This window comes from Pinus tabuliformis, chromosome Q, assembly GCF_031772625.1.
Source record: "Pinus tabuliformis cultivar Carrire ecotype Pingquan chromosome Q, CPIR1, whole genome shotgun sequence".
Taxonomy (NCBI): Eukaryota; Viridiplantae; Streptophyta; class Pinopsida; order Pinales; family Pinaceae; genus Pinus; species Pinus tabuliformis.
In genome coordinates this window covers 1082637470-1082658315 of record NC_142296.1, presented here as the reverse complement: position 1 = coordinate 1082658315, position 20846 = coordinate 1082637470, and the positions used below count along the sequence as shown (strand labels likewise).

At 41.4% G+C, this 20846-nt stretch overlaps 1 protein-coding gene across 1 annotated transcript in view; it reads right to left on the bottom strand.

Annotated features, from left to right (window-relative positions):
• Positions 1–20846, bottom strand: part of GCS1 (glucosidase 1) — a 450551-nt gene that overhangs the window by 400132 nt on the left and 29573 nt on the right. The window contains exons 6-8 of the mRNA XM_089385790.1: positions 6315–6401; positions 5820–5888; positions 5439–5535 (exon numbers count right to left, since the gene is read on the bottom strand). Coding sequence (XP_089241916.1) covers positions 5439–5535; positions 5820–5888; positions 6315–6401 — 253 coding nt within the window. The remainder of the gene's footprint in view (positions 1–5438; positions 5536–5819; positions 5889–6314; positions 6402–20846) is intronic.

Here is a 20846-nt window from a genome sequence, read left to right as displayed (position 1 = left end):
GCATTATTTTATGATCTGCAAAAGTCAATATCCAAGTCAAAAGGTGTTTATGGCAGTTAATGGCCGAATATTATTTTCTTTTAAGAAGACACGGGGGTGATTCTTGGCAAGGCGTATTGGGAAGCCGTCAAGAAAGAACGAAATCACATTCTTAGCCGTCATTCGCTTCTGGAAGAGCCGCAAAGACTCGCTGGTGACAGACCAAGAGTCGAGTCACGAAGGAGATCCGAGCTCGTAGTGGGGGTTGAATGATGTTGTAAGGAGGGCCAACAATATTTCGGCCAATTATTTATCCAAGCGAACTATTTAAAAAAGGCCAAATTATTTTTAAAATCTTTATGAAGGTCACAACATATTAAAAGGGGGCCCAATCAACTTATAAAGCCAATAGTTATTGTATTGAGCCAAGAATTAATTTAAAGGGGTCGACTTATAAAAATCGTGGATGAAATTAGAAGGTCATGGCATTTGAAATTAGAAGGACGTGGCATGAGAGTGGGGTCCGCCACATATATTGGTCCAATGTCGTTGAAATTCGGACGGATCATCAAATGCATCCCCGGACAAATTAATGGAAGGGCGATTTTTTATTTTATTTTATGAAGTCAAGCTCATGGAAGCTCCAGGCCGAAATAACAACCAGATTTGTCAGTCATCATTGCAGGGACCAAGGGAACGAAACCACTGAAAGTGTCAAGCCCCTATTGCAAAGAGGTCGCATTCCTTTTTCAAAGGAAATAAGGATTTCACATGGCAAGTTACTTTGGTGACATAATGGTTCAGACTTCTTTATCGCTTTGAGCGTGGGGTGTGTAAATTTTTAGAGGCCAAAGCACAAAAGCAAGATTGAAGAGAACAAATTCAAACTTTGAGTCCAAGGGCCCAGATATCCATAGTTGATCTGCCATTTATATTGTTGTGGGGAACCTATGTGTCATTAGGCGGCTTGGAGCTAAGTTTGAAGACTAGAAGAAATAAGTCTCTTTCCCCTGTTCATGATGAACTTCATCACTCTTAGACCGCACAAGTTTTGGCCAAGGTATTCCAGAGAAATGGCGTATTGGAGGGTGGGTTGAGCATTGGTATTTATCTCCTCTTTGTTGTGCGTACCAAGCAAAATCGTACCAGGCCCACGAATTGTTTTAAAGAGGTTATATACCTTGTTGTGGGGACAGACCAAATATTCACAAAAGGGAGAATGAGTCTCATGACAGGAAATTGGGTCCCACGTTAATACATCAAAACAGCACCGCCAAATAATTTTTCATGGGCCAGTTTCTATTGATGAGACAATAAGGAGTTTGAGAACAAAACCACACGCTTCCATCTTATAAGGACTGTCAAATTCATGCCTCTTTACTCAGGGATTGCAATTAAGTGACAGGGTACTAGATCATTGTGCTGGAGGTTTCTACTGTAATGTGGTTGTTGTACTTGCTAGCAGTGTGTTGACAGGGGCTACAACACAGTTGCAAAGGTTGCAATTACAGAGGATTGTGCACATAAACAAAGGATGATCTTTAGTTGAAGATTCAGATTCTGAGTCGTTGGGCAACATATTTCCTAAACAGAGTGTTGGACTGTGTTATATTCTTGTGGGAACTACTACATACCAGGTTCCTCTATTTTCATTACCTGTGCCTAGACTATGAAATGGCTATGCATGTTTACGTTCACTTTTATACATACTTATATCAGCATTGTTTGAAGCATCATATTGGTATGTGTTGTTTCCTGTTGAGGCATTATATCTTGTCGCTTAACAATGGAGTATTTGAAACACATCATAAACCAACACAACAACACCCCAATGAACTATGATATACACCCGGAAACTAAACAGAATAGCAAACCATTCTCAAAGGGGGTCTATGCCATTCCTTAGAGAGAATAACCAAAGGATGTGCGGAAGAGGCAAAAAATAGGGCACAAAATATTTGCACTTGGGACAGATTTGAAGCACGTGAGGGTCACATGGTAAGTCCTTTTCAAACTAGATGCACTCCTTTCGGAAGTGAACCAGTTAGAAGGGATGAAACTAATTTGTGCTCTAAAACCAGCTATGCTTGCTCTCATACAACACAAGTTCTTGGGGGAACTTTGTGAAGGGGTCAGACTTCCAGTTGCATCCTGTCTCAATAACATTATGAGGTTGACTGCACCTATACCTCCTTACAACGATGATGTTATGAGGAGAGTTTTCAAATTGATAGTAGAGACCTTTCAGAACTTGGATAACACTGTGGGTCTTACCTTTGGGAAAAAGCTCCGGATTTTGGAGGATATGGCCAAACTCCGAACCTATGACATCATGTTTGATCTAGAGTGTGATGACCTGATTCTTCAAATGTTCCAATCCTTTTTCAGCATTAAGAAACATCATCCAGACACGGTCAAAGCACACATGCAGTCCATCTTGTCTTCAGTTATGGGAGATCGTGATGCCATCTGCAAGAAGCTATAATCTAAGTTCTTGGCCATTTGGAGAGAGGAACAAATGGTCTTGCTCATTGCTTATGAGCTAGCTGAAAGGTTGGTTGAGCAGAATATTAGATTGTATCGGGGACAGTTGACCAGGGAGGAGTTGCTCAGGATTGGGGGACCATGTAGCAAGAATGAGTTAAGGAGGAAGGGTATTTGCTTCACCTACAAGGAACTTTGAGGACTTGACCACTCATACAGGATTGACACGGAGGAGATGGCAGAGGTAGATCAGGAGGAGATTCCTTTTGACCTTCAGGATGAGGATTCTTCTTTAGACAAATCCATGGGTTCATACGAGGATGCCTCTGAGAAGCATGAGCAGTCATGTGGAGCTGATGACAGCAAGCTAGATTTATATTCCAGTGTGTATGGTAAGCAGTTAGTGGAACCTATGGGAGACATTCAGGATGATGAGTCCCCAATGATGATTCAGCATGAGCAGCATATGGTGGAGCATGAGTCAGGGAAGGAGGATGATATGCATTGTATGCATGATGAACCTTTGGGGGCAAGCCAATTGGTGGTTCATGTTGAGCCCGTGGTGGAGGAGGATGAGCAGCCATCCTTGTGGCCAGCCATTGATGAGGAGTAGGCAGATGTACAGACAACTAGCAGGGTGGTAATGCTTGTAGACACTTATCCTCGGGAGGTACGAGAGTCTGATAGGATAGCTTCGCAGAAGGTTGGTAGATTGGAGGAGCGTGGAGTTTCCAGTTAGATGAGGGAGGATCTTTTTGAGATGGTGGTTCATCCATCTTTGGGCCGACCCATTGATGAGGAGTAGGTAGATGCACAAGCAGCTAGCAGAGTTGCAGTACTTTCAGGGAGCAGCCTTCTCCAGAAGTACATATATAGGGCTTGCAGCACAATTTGGCCACTTGTACCCATTACAGGGAGAGAGGCAGGGTTTTCTCGATGGATATTGTTGACTAACCAAGCAAGGTTGCGTGAGTGGGGCACAGTGCAGCATAGGGGACTTATCACATATACAGGAGCCTATGCATCTGATCCTTCCCACAGGATGGATTGGCGACAAATCATGAGTTGGTATCCTATTGATGGAGTATCATCCTTAGTCCGGGGCACAGTACGGCAATATCCCTTTGATGTGAGGGTTATTACATGTTTCAATGGGCAGTGGGATGTGGACTGACAGTCCATCAGTATTTCAGCAACACTAACTAAGCATCAGTAGGGTGGGGTTGACCTCAACCTATGCCAGAGGTTGGATTGGAGAGAGGTGATGAGTTGGTATTCGCTTGTTGGAGCAGTAGCTATAGCCGGAGACAAAGCGCAATTCGAGTCATGGGACTTGGGCGATGATTGGCCACGGTGGCATTGGGATCCAGGTGGATCTACTGGTAGCAGGTTGAGGCAGAGATGGGCATGGGATCCAGGTATTGAGGGATCCAGTCATGTTTGGATTGCTTGGAGGCATGACGTGGACCAGTGGTTCATATGGGATCCTAGTATCAGTTTGCAAATGCCTCTACAGTGGACAAGTGCGGATTGCTTGAGGGCAAGCAATCTTGGGGTGGGAGGATTTGTCATATCCCCAGTTTATTTTCCTCTATAGTACAACCATGGTGGATTTCCAGGGCATGGGATGGCCAGATCATGGGAGCAGGTTCATATCATCAGGGGTTCTGGAGGAGTTTTGAGGAGATTTTAGCAGATTTGATGGCATTCACTTGGCATCTTCCATCACCCGCACAGTTTGCCTTTCATTTTGTTGCATTCCGACAACTTCCAAAAAATTGCATTATTATAATTTATGGGTCTTAACTTAATTAATTATGCTCGAGGTAGCATTCCGGGAAGATTAATTGATAAAACACCTCAGTTTAATAGCTCGTTGGAACCGGAACGAGAAGATCTACAAGATGGGGTGCTAAGAAGTGACTTTCAGTGGTCGGAGAGAGCATGGTGGCCAATTTACCATTTTCCCACATTAAAAAGATATTTTAAATGAGGGAAATGTGCTCAATGATTAAAATAATAATAAAATAGGAGCTTCTAGAGAGGTCCATCAAATCTATAAAAATAGGAGGCGGCCATTAGGGGAACATCTTGGATTTGACCTTTCTTCTTCTAAGAGAGGTTGAGAACCCGGCTCTCTACTTCATTGGTGACCCAGGACGGAAACCCTCAGGTGATTTAAAGAGATTGGGCGAGCACCCATCTCCCCTTGGTGAATTCATCCAGAATTCACAGGACAGCTCAGCAGTGGCAGTTCAGTTCAGTTTTGCTGGTGGGCCAGTGCAACATTGGAGCAGATTCCTGAGGCCAGTTTTATCTCAGCTATATCAGTTGTTCTGGCATGTAAAACCCTAGTTTATATATATTATAAATAAATCTGAGATTTCCTTGCGCTCATTATTGTTGTTTGCAGTTCTATGTTGTTAAATTTTACATGGCAATCTTCTGCTTATGAATGAGTATTATCTAAAGTATTTTTGAGTTAAAATTTCAGCTAAACCCCAAATTTTTGCATTTAGAATATTACAATGACAGCAGCATTAAACATATGGATTGGGCATTAAACTTGATGTGATTTCACAAAACTTGAAACCGGGTTAAACCTACACAACAGTACCTAGAAAGAAAAATCTTGTATAGATGCCTGATCCAATGTTGCAAACATCGGCATCAGGATAAAATTGGCAAGAATCAAGAAAACCAAAAGACCGGCAAAATATCTGTAAAAATCAGCAAACATCGACAAAATTAAGATACCATCAAAACATCGGTAAAAATCAGCAAACATTGCCTTGGCCAAAAAATCGCGATTTCGTGATAAAATTGAGATGCTATCGGGATGCTCGCAACATTGGTTTGATCACTCTTACATCCTACATAAAGAATATTAGTTCCTTCTGAAAATTTTATTTTCTTCAGTAAACTTGTCCATTTTGGTTACAAAACAAAAGAAAAGCTTTACTATTAAACCATACCTGAAAGATTTTCAACACGCTCTTGCACTTGAGAATTCTCTGCATTAGCGCCGGAAACAAAAACAAGGTCCATCTCAAAGGGACTCTTACTGGAAATCTGTTCACAATCCAGAAGTAAGCAGGCACATGAGTAGATAACAATTTATAAACCAGAACCTTTATTTGCTACCTACTTTGTGCCCACTTTCATGTACAGATGTCAAGTTAACAAAATCTCTATTATACAAAATAACAGCAGTTTTCAGTCATAGATTCGCAAATATAGAAGATGAACAACTAATGTTAGGAACCAAAAGCCTTTACAATTTGAACCTTTCCAGGAGAAAAAAAAGGGGAAAACAAGTCTGCAATTTTATGCTTTTAGCTTTTGGGCACAAGTACCTGAAACACTACAACATTTGGAGAGACTTCAGAACTGTCAGGCAACTGAAGGCGCCCTACCATCCTTGTCTGAAATCAAATAAAGAATGCATAAACCTCTTTGATTTCAAGTTAAAATAGATTCTGTTCCAGCTTATTTCCCCACTAACATTTTCTAGATATACCAACCTACTCTTGACAGAACTCAAAACATATAAGAAAAGAGTAGCAAAGTAAAACAAATCCCTGTAGTTCTCACTACTTCCCCTGCCATCCTAAATCAAGGAGGATAAAGCCCTGAAGTTGCACCAATAAAGATAAAATCTAAAAAAAAAACAGGTTCCTGTTAAAATTGTTATCCATAATCCTAATGATCATTGCTATTTCTAGGTTCATCCTTGAAACTTGAATTCCCTGCTAATCCTTTTTCTGTGCTGAATGAAATCTCCAAAATATCTGTTTCCTTTTACCACGTTTCCAATGTCTTGTATGTTAATCTTTCAATGGAGAAATTACCTGCATTACCAAGGTTTTCTGCACAAGTTCAGTCAAGTTATGCATGTGAGGTGTGTTGAATCCCGCATAATGTACTTCCATGTCATCCTACAAAAGCATGATATGTGACAAGCTTCATACATATGACATAAACAGAATCAAAAAAGCACTAAACAATATTGTGTTTGCAATTTATCATTTTTCTCACAATTTGTACCAACATCAAGATTTTAAAGTGCTGCAAATCTTTGTTGAATGTATTGGGTACATAGACAAAACAAACCAGTCAATAGTTACGCACGGGATTGTATCATACCTTGTAAGGGGAAAAAATGTTATACGCACATGTTCTTCATGGTTAAAAACTTAAAACAAAAGCTCTGCAGAAAAAACTTAAAAACACGAGAAAATAAGAGAATCAGGGATGCCAGAAGGGTTAGCGTGAATGCATGCCTACTAAAGCACCTAGGGGTCTGTGATGATCAGAGCTCTCAAGGCATCAAAACAAATATGCCAGACTCATTGTGATTAAAGGCCTTAATGATAACAAAAATGACAGCACCTGAAGCACTATATGGCAACAATTTAATGAAGAAAGTATTTCAGCTGATTGTTGGAAGGAGTGTAAGAATTAGACAAATTGTTGCAAAGGTCAAGTCATGCCTTGTCATGCAACATGCTAGACCTCAATTGTGATAATCTCATCCTTGTAATATTCCAACATTTCTTTGCTACTGCTAAATTAGAATCATACTGACATTGTATCTGCCTCAACACAAAAAATTATGACATTGATTTCGGATGAGTGAAGCTCTATCCCAACATTTATTATCTATTTTACTAATTAATTTGAGAAGTTAAAAACTGGACACTTCACTACCTGCCCACATGCTCATCATAAATGTTGTTTGACATTGTGTAGAAAAGCTAGGCCATATTTAATGAAAGAAGGAAGTATTTTCAATAATGTTGGCAATGAAATTGACACCATCACATTTAAAGACAAATAAACTGGAGCCACATTTGTTGATGCAGTTTCAATCCCTTCCATTTATCCAAAGTGGATCACTACGCAATTTTTCATCTGTTTTGGTACTTTCAGGGCTGGAAATCAGAGACATGAGCACTGCAACATCTCTGGGTAGGTCCACTGGCTCTGCTGCCTCTATTGACACCTCCTAATAGTCTAAAGGATGAACAACATGACTAGAGGGATCTGTACCCACATCCTTCGAAGCCTCCTGCTCCTCACTATCAATCTCCATATGAGACTCTCTAGACCTCCTGAAGGCTACCTCCTCATCAAAAGTAACATCCTGACTAACCTCAATCTGATGTTGTCCTGGAATGTAGATCCTGTAGGCTTTCGAAGTCTCATTGTATCCCACAAAAGTACCCTTCTTCCCAGAGGATTCTAACTTCTTCCTCTTCTCCTGTGAATGTCTCCTCAGGAGTTTTGTCTTCCAATATCCAACGAGGACTCTTGTTTGAACATAAACTATCGTGTTGGATGTCTCTGCCCATAAGAACATGGGTAAATCTTGAGCATGATTCATCGCCTTGACAACCTCCACAATGGACCTGTTCTTCCTCTCCACAACCTTGTTCTGTTGAGGGTTGTAACTTGTAAGGAACTATCAAATCCCTCTCGATCCCTGCCTCCTTGTAGAAAACATGGAGGTCCTTCGAAGTATACTCTCCTTTGTTATCTAACCTCAAAACCTTGATCTTCTTCCCTGTCAAGTTCTCTACCTGAGCTCTGAAATCCTGGAACCTGCTGAAGACCTCATCCTTGGTCTTCATGAAGTAGATCCATGTATTCCAGGAGAAATCATCAAAGAATGTCACATAGTACAAGAAACCACCGAAAGATGATATTGTCATTGATCCCCATACATTTGAATGCACTAGATCCAAGGTCCCCTTGGACATAGTATCACCCCTTCAAACACCCTCATAATCTGCCTAGCACTCTGGACGACCTATAACCATCCTCCTCCATGCTGGAAAAACCCTGTAATGCAGGTGAGCAAATCTTTGATACCATAAGTCACATAAACTGATATGTCATGTACCATTGCCTCGATTGGACATCCTAGTACAGTTCTCCCTCTCGAACACCAATCACTCCTGCTGAATCTATGCTCGAGCCCTTAGGCCATACAAGAACCTGACCATCTACAAATGCAACTTTGTAACCTCTATCCTCCAATGCTAAAATAGATAGTAGGTTCTTCTTCAATCCTAGTACAAACAATACATCTCTCATGTGTAGAGAATCTTCAGACTTCAGTTGAAACGATGTTGTCCCAACTCCTTTCACTACATACTTGGAATTATCTCCAAGTTCCACCTGCAATGTTGAATCCTTCTCTATCAAATATGTGAGAGAATCTCGTGAACTTATCATGTGCCTAGAAGCACCATTGTCCTCCAACCAAATATCACTGCCATCTATAATAATGCCTGTAAGAGCGGAGACATAAATATTCTTTCTAAAATCCATCTGCAATCTCATCAAATTTAGATTCCTTTGTTATTAATGTTGGACAACAATGGCATGTTCTAGACTTTAGAGCAATTTTACTTCAATTTCTTTATGAGCCCAATATCAATATCTAGTTTAGCAATCACATAAACATGTAAGTAAAATGTTGATAGAACATAAACATAAACAATAGAAGACAAGCCAAGACAAGAGGACACAAGATGTGGTACCAGCTAGAGACAAACCCCAATGTGGGGAAACCCTTGATCAATTCTTCTTTGTCTTCAATAGTTCAGCAGAGGGAGTTAGTACAATTTACAAATTCTGATAATTCAGAACAGCTGCAAAAGAGCCCTAACCAGAAAAGTCAACATTGGTCAACAGGGCAGATTTGACCCTCAAAGATTTGGTCAACTTCAGTCAACTTCAGCATCCAAACAGCAAGATGAAATAGCCCTCAAAACAATCAAATTCAGCCCAGTCAAAGTCTGGTCAAACAGTCAACCTGCGGTCAGCCCTAACCACAGTCAACATTGGTCAAACAGTCAACGGATTGCCTCGATTTCTGTGCCCAAAAATGCAGCCTGCTAGGACAGAATTCCTCCACCCAAAATCACAGCAAAACAAGTCAACGTAGCCCAAAAACAGCCTCTATAAATTCGGTCAAACCTGGTCAACGCTGAAACAGAAAATTGCCCTTCCTTTCCTTCGCACGTGTGGAGAGAGATGCTGCCCAGAAATCCATACCTAATCAAATGAGGAGAGAGATGTGTGTGTCCAAATGAGGATTAGGCATCATGTATTTATAGGCAAACGTTAAGGATGAATAGATGTGACTGTTGGCCTTCTAAGCCTACATGAGTTTGTTGGCCGACCTTGACAATTTGTCCATAATCAAAATAAATTCATAACTTCATTTGTACATGTCAGAATCAGATGATCTTTAGATCAATCCTACACCTCTCGGAGAGAGGAATCCAAGAAAAATATCAATTGTCATAAATAAGATGACCCATGTGGAGTTTGGCCCTAGTTGCCAATTTTAACACTCCCTCTCAATTAGGGAGAACTCCACCTGCTAATCCATCTGTCAATCTATACTATCTCTGCCATCAACGCACTGCTCTGCTCTCTGGAACTATGAAGAAGAAGAAGTGATCGAGAATGTATCATACCATTCTCTACTAACCCGAAGTCAATCCCAATCAAAAGAGAGTATTTCATACCACTCTTACTGACCTGAAGTCAGTTCCAATCAAAAGAGAGTGTTTGATACCACTCTTACTAACCCGAAGTCAGCTCCCATTGATCCCAGATCAATATGATACATCCTAGCATAAGGAGTACGGTAGTACATGATGCGTCCATCAGTAATACTATGGTCTCTATCCTCATTTCCCTACTCATTGGCCAGATGAGAGGTACTTCCCATGAGTCCCAGACTGCATGAGTAGGATGTCTCAGCAGGAGAAGGATGAACCACTCGTCCTGCTCACATGTCGCCAAGGGGTAGCACACGGGAAGGATGGAACCACTCACCTTGTACACAGCAAACCACTAGGGGAAGGCTGAACCACTCACCCTATGGTTGCTCCCCGCTCCAAGAAGTACCCCACGCCCCCCGAAGCTCCCAGAGCTCCAATTCCATCTCATACAGGACCCTCATAAGAGGGTCTTTCCACGACTCCAAGTCGTTCTCGAAAGGCCGAGGACTTGACCTTCCCCAAGGGCTTTGTCAAAATATCGACGACCTGCTCATCAGTCCCAATGTGATGGAGCCTTATTGCTCCTCGTTGTTCCATATCCCGGATAAAGTGGTACCTAATATCTATATGCTTGGAGCGATCATGAAACATGCGATTCTCTAATAATCGGATCCCACTTTGGTTGTCGCAGAATATCATGGTGGTATCCATCACATGTCCAAACAACTCACTGAAGAGCTTCCTCAACCAGACAGCTTCACAGGAAGCCATACTGGCAGCTATGTATTTGGCCTCAACGGTGCTCAAGCCAATCGATTTCTGCTTCCTGCTCATCCAGGATATCGAAGCAGAACCCAAAGAAAAACAGCATCCAGAAGTGCTCTTATGATCCACCACACTGCCAATGCAATCAGCGTCAAAATAACCACATAGCCTCACATTTCCGGCAATGTATCTCAATCCATGAGTGATAGTGCCCCGAAGATATCTCAGAAGATTCTTGGCGGCAATCCGACGTATATGATGAGGCTCAACCATGTATTGGCTCAATGTGTTAACTGCAAAACATATGTCCAAACGGAAGTTCACCAAGAACATCAGTGCTCCTATGAGTTGTCGATACTCAGAAGCATTTCCCAATTCAGGTCCAGCAACACTACCAGATAACTTCTTAAGGTTAAGTTCCATCGGAGTACTCACAGGCTTGCAGTCCACCATCCCAAATCTTTCCAATATCTTCACAACATATTTTCCTTGAGAGAGGAAAATTTCACCTGGCTTTTGCCAGACCTCCAACCCTAGGAAATAGTGCATCAGTCCTAGGTCCTTCATCTAAAATTTAGAAGCCAACTCCCTCTTACGTTTGTGAATGAGAGGGTTTGCACCTGTCAGAAAGAGGTCATCCACATAAAGCACCAGAATGAGAGGTTTATCATTTTCAACCTTAGAACAAAGGTTCGAATCGGCTTCACTTCTAGTGAATCCCAGCTTCATTAGATAGTTATCAATCCTCTCATACCAAGCCCGAGGTGCTTACTTCAATCCATAGATAGCTTTCTTCAACCTGCATACATGAGATAACCGATCATGTACTTCAAACCCCTCGAGTTGTTCCACATAGACTTCCTCTTTGATTGAACCATGCAAGAAAGCAGTCTTGACATCCATCTGATGTAGGTTCCATCCTTGTGAGGAAGCAAAGGCTATGATCGAGTGGATAATGGTGTATTGAGCAACAGGTGCAAATATCTCATCGTAATCTATACCTTCCTTTTGAGAGAAACCTCGAGCAACAAAGCGAGCCTTGAACTTTTCTGCACTTCCATCAGCTCCATGCTTGATTTTGTAGAGCCACTTAGAAGTGACAACTGATTTGTCCTGGTTTATAGGGACCACATCCTAGACATCATTCTTCATAATTGACTCGTATTCTCCATTCATAGCATCCTTCCATACTTGTTGCTTCACGGCTTCTTCGAATGATGAAGGCTCATTTTGCATGATAGTGCTCATGGCAGTGAAATATCCTTGATACCTGTTTGGCTTCTTGCTTTCACGAAAAGTCCCCCTAGGTGCAATGTGCCTCTCAGCATCTTCGAGAGTCTCCTTAAGCCATGAGGGTCTCCTTTTGCAGGAGGAAGGCTCATGAGGGAGTGGATCAATATGATCCATAGGTTCATTAACATCGGGCATCGTTTTGTCTTGTTTTTCACCCTGATTTCCTGTGTCAGCTTATTGGTCCTTCCTTAGAATAGGAAGGTTGTTGATCTTCCTGAGGGCCATATCTTCGTCGAAGGTGACATCATGACTTATCTCAACTTCCTTTTGACCATCCACATAAATTCTTTATCCCTTAGAATTTTCACTTTAGCCCACAAAGATTCATTTCTTCCCAGATGCACCCAATTTGCTTCTTTTCTCTTTCAGAACATGAAAATATACGGGGCTTCCAAAAATTCTAAAATGAGAGACATCGGATTTCTTATTGTGAACATTTCTTCGAGAGTCTTGGAGTCCAATGCTTAATGAGGGCATCGGTTTTGAACATACACGGCAGTATTTGCAGCTTCAGCCCATAGAAACTTTGGAAGGCCTTGATCATGAAGCATGGCACGGACAACTTCTACAATAGAGCAATTCTTCCTTTCAGCCACACCATTCTGCTCGGGAGTGTATGGCGTTGTAGTCTCCCTCTTAATGCCAGCTTCTCTACAATAATCTTGGAATTCATTGGATTCATACTCGGTCCCATTATCAGTCCTCAATATCTTGATTTTCTTCTCAAATTGGTTTTTGATCAAGGCTTTGAAATGTCGGAACCAAGTGAACACTTCATCCTTCTTCTTCAAGAAGTAGATCCAGGTCTTGCGAGAATAATCATCCACAAAGGTGAGATAATATAAGTATCCTCCCAAGGAGTTTACGGGCATCATACCAGATATGTTGGAGTGGATCAATTGCAATATGTTTGTGGTCTTGCTATTACTTGAGGGGAATGGTCCCCTTGTCTTACCATATAGAGCAGTTGATAGTGAGCCCATCTCTTCTATGTGCTCAGAAGGATGGTGGCATGGGGAAGTCATATGGCTTCCCATTCCGCATCACAATGCTATCTCTCCTCATCATCGACAAAAATCCACTTGCGCCCAGTATGAACCCTCCATACCTCTCTACAATGTACTTTATTAAAGGCAGATAAGAACACCTACCCCCACTCTCTTCTATAACCTCCATCAAAACAGGATCGTCATGGCCTGGTATACCTGTCTCCATGGTCTCAACCTGGTCCACAGGCACTCCTCCATCGACATCCTCATTCTGCTCCAACATCTTAATCCATCTGTCAACGTCTTCCTCCTTGAATCTCCTCAAATACTCCTCACAATCCTCAACTCCTCTGCATTCTTCATCAGTAGAAGTCTAGGCATCAATCTTCTCTTCCTCGACGACCTTGCACTCACTCGTGCAACTACATCCATCGTCTCTGGAATGCCTGACAAACTCAAAACACTATCTGACAATGCGTTAATCAACTTTGAGTGTTCAATGGGCATGGACTCTACACAATCCAACCTCTAGTGAACCTCATCATCCCGTTGTCCTACCTCCACACAAATGGTTGTCATCCTGCACTCTCATGCCATGGCTCCTATGATAGGAATGATCACATGCTCCTCCACTCCTGCATGAATGAACCATGGTTGCGAGGGTGGAAAGTCATCTTTAATTTGTATGATGGATCCAGTGATGCCAAGAAGCTTGCCCTGAAGGACAAACTAAGAAATATCCAGATGAGCAAAGGAGAGTCCATCATTACGTACCTTTCCAAGTTCACCCAAGTTCGAAATGAGCTAACTAGAGTGGGCGAGACTATAGAAGACAAAGACCTTGTGAATCTTGCTCTACTGGGACTTCATAATTCTTGGGAGAATTTCTAGGATGTATTCAATGGCAGAGAGAATCTTCCCAATGGAGAAAGGTTGTGGGGAGACTGTGTCCAAGAAGAAATCCAGATGAGGACAAGAGCTAGAGTTTCAACAAAGATAGAGAACGAGGAGAACTTTGTCTTTGCAGACAAAGGAAGCAAAGCCAAGTGCAAGAAGAGCCAAGAAAAGGTCGAGTCCAATCAGAACACCAAGAAGAAGAAAGATCTTAGGAAGATCAAATCCTTCCATTGCCACCAGTTTGGGCACTATGCCACTAAGTGTCCTAACCGGAAGATGGGGTCTAGTAAGGACCATGTGACCGCATCAACTGAGGTAGATGTGTTTTCTTCTCAATTCGAGAAATACTTCTCATTGATAGCTTGCATGGCAAGCTTAGTAGGCAGCAGCATATGGTACATTGATTCTGGAGCATCCTTCCACATGACCGAGAACAAGGAATATTTTAGCCAGCTGAAGGAGAAGGACATGCAGTTTCACATTGAGCTACAGATGATGGCAAGAAATTGACTAGGGGATTAGGTACTATCAATTTTGAGAGGGATTATGGTATCTCTCTCCATCTTAGGGATGTCCTTGATGTTCCAGGCCTTAAGAAGAACCTTGTTTTTGTTGCTACCGTGGAGGACAACGTTATGATGTCATTTTTAGCAGAGGTAAGGCTTACCTCAAGCACTTAGCTTTTGGATCCATGAAGCAAATTGGTGTGAGGATGAAGAATCTTTATAGGTTGCAGGTTGAGACATGCGCAGCCTTGAGCAGCAAGGCAAGAAGTGCGCAGAGCAGAGACGTGGGGGAGCTTTGGCACAGACGCATGGGGCATTTGCATCATGGGGCACTAAAGATCCTTCAGCAGATAGCCACAGGACTACCACAGCGCGCATTTGACCAGCATGATGTGTGCAAGGGGTGCACACTTGGCAAGTATGCCAAGTCATCTTTTCAGGGCCGAGACAGCAGAGCCAAAGGGATTTTGGAGCTGGTACATTCAAACGTATGTGGGCCCTTCTCTTCTCCATCCCTCATGAGACACAGGTACTATGTCACTTTCATAGATGACTATTCTCAGAAAGCATGGATCTCCTTTATGAATGAGGAGGTCTTCTCCAAGTTCCTAGAGTTTAAGGCCTTTGTAGAAAACTAGACCGGGAAGAAGATCAAGGCATTGAGGAGTGACAATGGCAGGAAATATGTCTCCAATGCTTTCAAGGACGTGTGTGCCAAGGAGGAAATTAGGTGCCAAGGAGGAAATTAGGAGAGATCTTACAACACCCCATAACCCTCAATAGAATGGGGTGGCTGAGAGGAAGAACCGCAACATAGTTGGAGCGGCCAAGGCCATTTCGCATGACTAGGGACTACCCATGTTCTTGTGGGTAGAGGCATGCAACACTGTAGTATTTTTGCAAAATAGGAATCCACACAGAGTGCCTAAACAAGTTACATTAGAGGAGGCTTTCATAGGCAAGAAGCCTGATGTTTTTCACTTTCGCATCTTTGGCACTAAAGTTTACTGCCATGTGCCCAAATAGAGCAGGAAGAAGTTGGAGCCCACAGCTGAAAAGGGAATTTTCGTGGGTTACAGTGAGACATCTCAGGCATACAAGGTGTATATACCATCACTCAAGAAGACAATTATTAGGCGGGACGTGAGGTTTGAGGAGGACAGAGCTCTGAGGGAGTCCTTGGAGCAAGAGCAGGTTGGAGTACCTAAGGAGGAGCTACTCGCTCCCAAGCAGGAGCCTCAGCCAGTATCACAGATTGAGTCTCAACCAAGTGGAAAGCAGGTCGTACAGCAGGATGACAAGGAATCACTGCAGGATGAGGAGGAGAGACCAAGACAAGTGGAGGTAGCCACTCAGTCAATGACTCCCAGCACAGGGAGGAAGAGAGCCAAGTGGGCCAAGAGGTTGATTCAGGAGGCCTAGGAGCAAGTTGAGACTCCTAGCTCTATGTTCAGGCAGAGCAAGCAACCATAGAGTTACACTAGATATATGGCATTGATAACCGAGTTATTGGACACAAAACCTTTTTGTTATGAGGAGGCAGCCTCTCAGCAAGTTTGGCGAGATGCCATGGTGGAGGAATATTCTTCCATCACGAATAACGATGTCTAGGAAATTGTGCCATAGCCAGAAGACAAATAAGTTGTAGGCTCATGTTGGGTGTACAAGGTGAAGCATGGAGCAAATGGGAGTATGGAGAAGTACAAGACCAGGTTTATGCCCAAGGGCTTCGCGCAGCTTGAGGGTATTGACTATGAGGAGACAATCACTCCAATGGAACGTAATCCATACATCAAGACAATTTTGGCACTTCCAGCTCAAATGGGGTGGAAGATCCACCAGATGGATGTGAAGACAGCGTTGATCAACAGGGCAATTAAGGAAGAGATATATATGGAGTAGCCATAGGGGTTTGAGACTTTCAGCAAAGACACTCATGTTTGTTTGATAAAGAGAGTTCTTTATGAGCTCAAGCAGGCTATGAGAGCATGTTACACTCGCATTGATAGCTACTTTCAGGGATTGGGATTCAATAAGAGTGAGCCAAATGCCAACCTGTACTACATCACGATTGGAGAGCTTCCGCTCATTCTAGTGCTCTATGTTGACGATCTTATCCTAACTGGGTAGACAGCTTGATTCAGGATTGCAAGGAAGATCTTGCAAGAGAGTTTGAGATGAAGGACATAGGGCTTATGCACTATTTCCATGGGATGGAGGTATGGCAAGGTGATGGGGAAATCTTCCCGGGGCAGGGGGAAGTACTCTACAAAGATCCTCGGGAGGTTCCATATGCATGATTGCAGGCCCAGGACCACACCTCTAGTCACAAACTGGAGGAAGGTGGACGCGAGCAAAGCAGAGCGAGTAGATGATACATTGTACAACTACAAGCAGCTCATCCGGTCGTTGATGTACTTAGTCAAGACATGACGTGACATATGTTTTGCAATAAACTAGTTGAGCTAGTTCATGATGGATTCTACTAGAGCTAACTGGGTTGTTGCGAAGCATGTTTTGATGTATCTCAGAGTCACGGCAAATTATGGATTATGGTACAGACATGTTGATGGAGTGAGGCTTGAGGGCTTCACAGATGCAGATTGGGCAAGGAGCTCCACAAATCAGAAGAGTGCTTCAGGTTGCGTCTTCAACATTGGATCAGTAGTAGTTTCCTGGTTCAGCAAGAAGCAAAGATCAATTACAACTCAATTCAGTAGAGGTCGAGTACATGACTGCCAGTTTGGCAGCATGTGAAGCTATCTGGATGAGGAAGTTGCTTGTGGGACTTTTCAGGAAGGGGATGGAGCCCATTATGATACACTTTGACAATCAGATTTGCATTAATCTCTCTAAGAATCCATTGTTTCATGATTGCTCCAAGCATATCAAGATCAAGTATCATCATTTCAAGGACTATGCGCAGAAAGGGGTAGTGAAGCTACCTTACATTCCAACAGAGGATTAGACAACAAATATCTTGACCATGGCATTGGCAAGAGGTAGTTTTGTCAAATTTAGAGATAAGTTGGGAGTTGTACAGAATCCCTTCCTTGCTAAGAAGGAGTGTTGAAAATGTAGCGATGGAAGGTCTTCTGGCTTGTGCCTTAGCCAGTGAAGACCACAAATTAGTCTTTCTCTAGCATGGATGCGAATTCATGAGATAGACTTCAGTTACGATGAGTTGATTTCCAGTTTACTGGAATGGTCATCAAGTTTGCATGCGTAGTGTTGGAGCTTTAGTTAGTTGGAGTCTTCTTCAATTTGACTACAAGATGAGGTGGCAGTGACAAGTTGAGTTAGAACGAGTTAAGACTCCAATGTTGATTAGAGAGAGAATGAGTTGAGTTCTCAGTTAACTCGCAATCACAACTAGAGTAAATCAAGGAGGAACTTGAGCTAGTTAACTGAGAGCTAGTCCAAGTGTAACTAGGACTTGCTCCAGTTAACTAGCAAAGGAAACTCGTGACACTAGTGTGAACTGAAATTCGACTAGGCCTCCTGCATGCATCGATTTCTATCTATAAAGAGAAGGATGAAGGCACAAGATCACAAATCATTCTTTATTGTGGAATGTGCATCAGTTGAGGAGCAATTGTGCGCAAGGATTTAGGAGCAATTGTGCGCAAGGATATAGGAGCCTAAGTGCATAAGGAAATAGGAGCCAGAAATGCGCAAGGAAATAGGAGACAAAGTGCGCAAGGATTTTGGAGTAGGGATCAAGATTCTCAAGGCAATTCAAGACTATCTTCAACAAAAGACAGTGGTAGAGCTAAGAACATTAAGGAGAAGCCTAGCGCTTTCTCAGAGACATATTGTTGGCTATAGTAGCAGTGTGAATTATAATAGATCCATTTACTTGAGATAGATAAATAAAATACCACAACAAAGAAAGCAGGTTTTCCCTTGTGGGTTCCATGGTAAAACAAGCATGTCAATTTTGTGTGCATGTGTTTTTATCTCAATTATTTTCCGCTACTTATTGAAAGTTAAGAAACATTATATCTTGGTGAAAGTAAATTTGGTTTCATTTTTCACTTGCCTTGTTTTCAGTAATTCATCTAAGTAGTGCACAGATTTTCAAGAAAACTAACACTTCAATCCAAGTTTTCCAAGCAATGCACCTCCTATATCTCTAAGGCCTTAGTGGAGGTCATGTTGATTATGTACATGTCAACAGTTCCAAGAAGCAGAGTATAGAGCAGTGGATAGAAATTTTTGAGTCACTATTATCATTGTAATCCCAAATTCTGCTATTGTATTGTAAAAATGATTCTAATATGACTATTAAGCCATGTAACAATACTTGGTGAAGCATATGATTCTTCTCAAAGAGTTTCACTCTAGGGAGTTTTCTAACCTCCCCAAATTATTTGTGTTTGTAAACACGAATAATTGCCAGAGTTTCTCTCCCAAGCATACCCCAAAGCTAGGGTAGAATTCATTGATAAGGTCTTAAGTGAGTCCTAGTGTTATCGAATCGATGTATTTTTATCATACTAGATCATCTGACTTGTGTCGCAAAATTTGGTTGTGTTTAAAGAGGTTGTGTCTATGTGTGAAATTCCCCTTCTAAGTGTTGATTATTGTAAAATCTTGATGTAAAAGTGTGTCTATGAATATTTTTGGTGAATGATTCCTCATAATTAGAACACCATTACCAAAATATTGTTGACCCACTTAGAGGGTGGAAAAATATTCGCAATCCCCTCTTGAGTATTTTAATTAATTTTCTGGCAAACTAAAAATGAATTATCTAGAAATTGTCAAAAAAATAAAATGAGAAAAAATTAATAACTCTCCAAGTGGAAAAATTATCAAAAAATTATTGAGACTATTTTTCAAAGGGAAAAGTTCAATTCAAAATCAAAACCCTCATTTCCAAGGTAGAAAGTCCCAGTCTAGAAATTCGTTGGACCCAGAAGACTATTTTTTCCAGCAAGTCAAAATTTTTGGACCAAGCAATTGATTATTTTGCACAAGTAACGACAATTCTATTTTTGAAGTTTGTCCAAAGGACCAAGAACACCTAGAAGTTCGATTTTCTTAAAGGGTCAAAATTCTTGGAGATTTCTGCAGCAGTTATCAATGGACAAAATTATTTTTGCAAGGATCAAGCCTAAGATCAAGTCAAACTAGTCGTTTTTCCACTAGGAGGGATCTAGAACCCTCATTTTTTCTATATAAGGAGCTTTATGGCTCCTCATTGTAACATCATCTTTGGATGATCTTATGTACTCAGCTAAGCTCTGCTGGATATTTTCCTGGAATAAAATCAAAAGTCTTTGGGGTTTCAATTCAAGGTGTCTCTCTCTCAATGATTTATGGTATGTGTTGAATGGCTTTAATGCTCTAACTGTGTACTATTGAATATTGTTGTTTCAATAGTTAGTAGTTGGATCATCTATTAGCATAGGTATCTTGTTTTAGGTGTTGGGTTCTAGAGAAACTTTTTCTGCTCACTCGATCTAGTAGGTATCTCTAGATCTTGAGGGATTTAAATGTGTATCTATGCCCCTTTTGAAACTATCAATTTATGATTCAAAGTGTGTAGAGATCTTCAGGTGATTCAACCCTTGGGCAAACCCAAAGTAGATAGACTTTGAGGTGACCACACCTTGTTTGGCTTCTCGACTTATCTAACGATTTATGGCATAGGGTTTTGACCGGTATGTCAAATAAAAAATTTATTTATCTATCCCATTCTCAAAAATCTACTTGGGCTATAAAAGATTTATTTGCTAATTAGTAATTACAGCTTGTATTTTATTGTAGAGAGTGTAAATAATTTGTGAATATAACCTTACTAACCCTTGTATTTTATTTTTCCTTTTGTAAATAGTTATTTGGGGTTTTTATTTTAGATTTTGTTAGATCTCGTGGATTGGCTCTATTTATCCTACTTGTAGGTGTTGAAGAATGTAACTAGTGTCAGTCTTCATAATTGTATTTGAGTCATGATGTAATGTAGTTATCAAAACAAAGAAAAAGAAATTTTATTATAAAAAAAATTGACTTATTAAAGCATGGGTTTCATGCTTGGGTCAACGGTTAATAGGTCAAATCCTCCATTGCAGGCTTCTAGGGTTTGTGTCAAGAGTCCTTGTCCTTGTCATTATGTAAAAGACACTTCTTGGGCTTCATCTATCAAGAAAGAAATTTATTTTTGTGTAAATTAGGTCTTCTAGGCCTCCTTCACCAAGTTGGCCTCAAGAAGGACAAGTCAGCTTCATCAAGGGAATCCGACCTCACAAATTCACTATATAAAGGCAGCAACTCGACTTCATTTGGAACACACTCACTCAAGTTCGATTTGCAGTAGTTGGAAGCAATGAAAGGGTGTGAAATTCAAGGAAGGAGGAAAATCTAGCGAAGGAGAAGGAAGTCTTTATCATGCAAAAAGAAGTCGA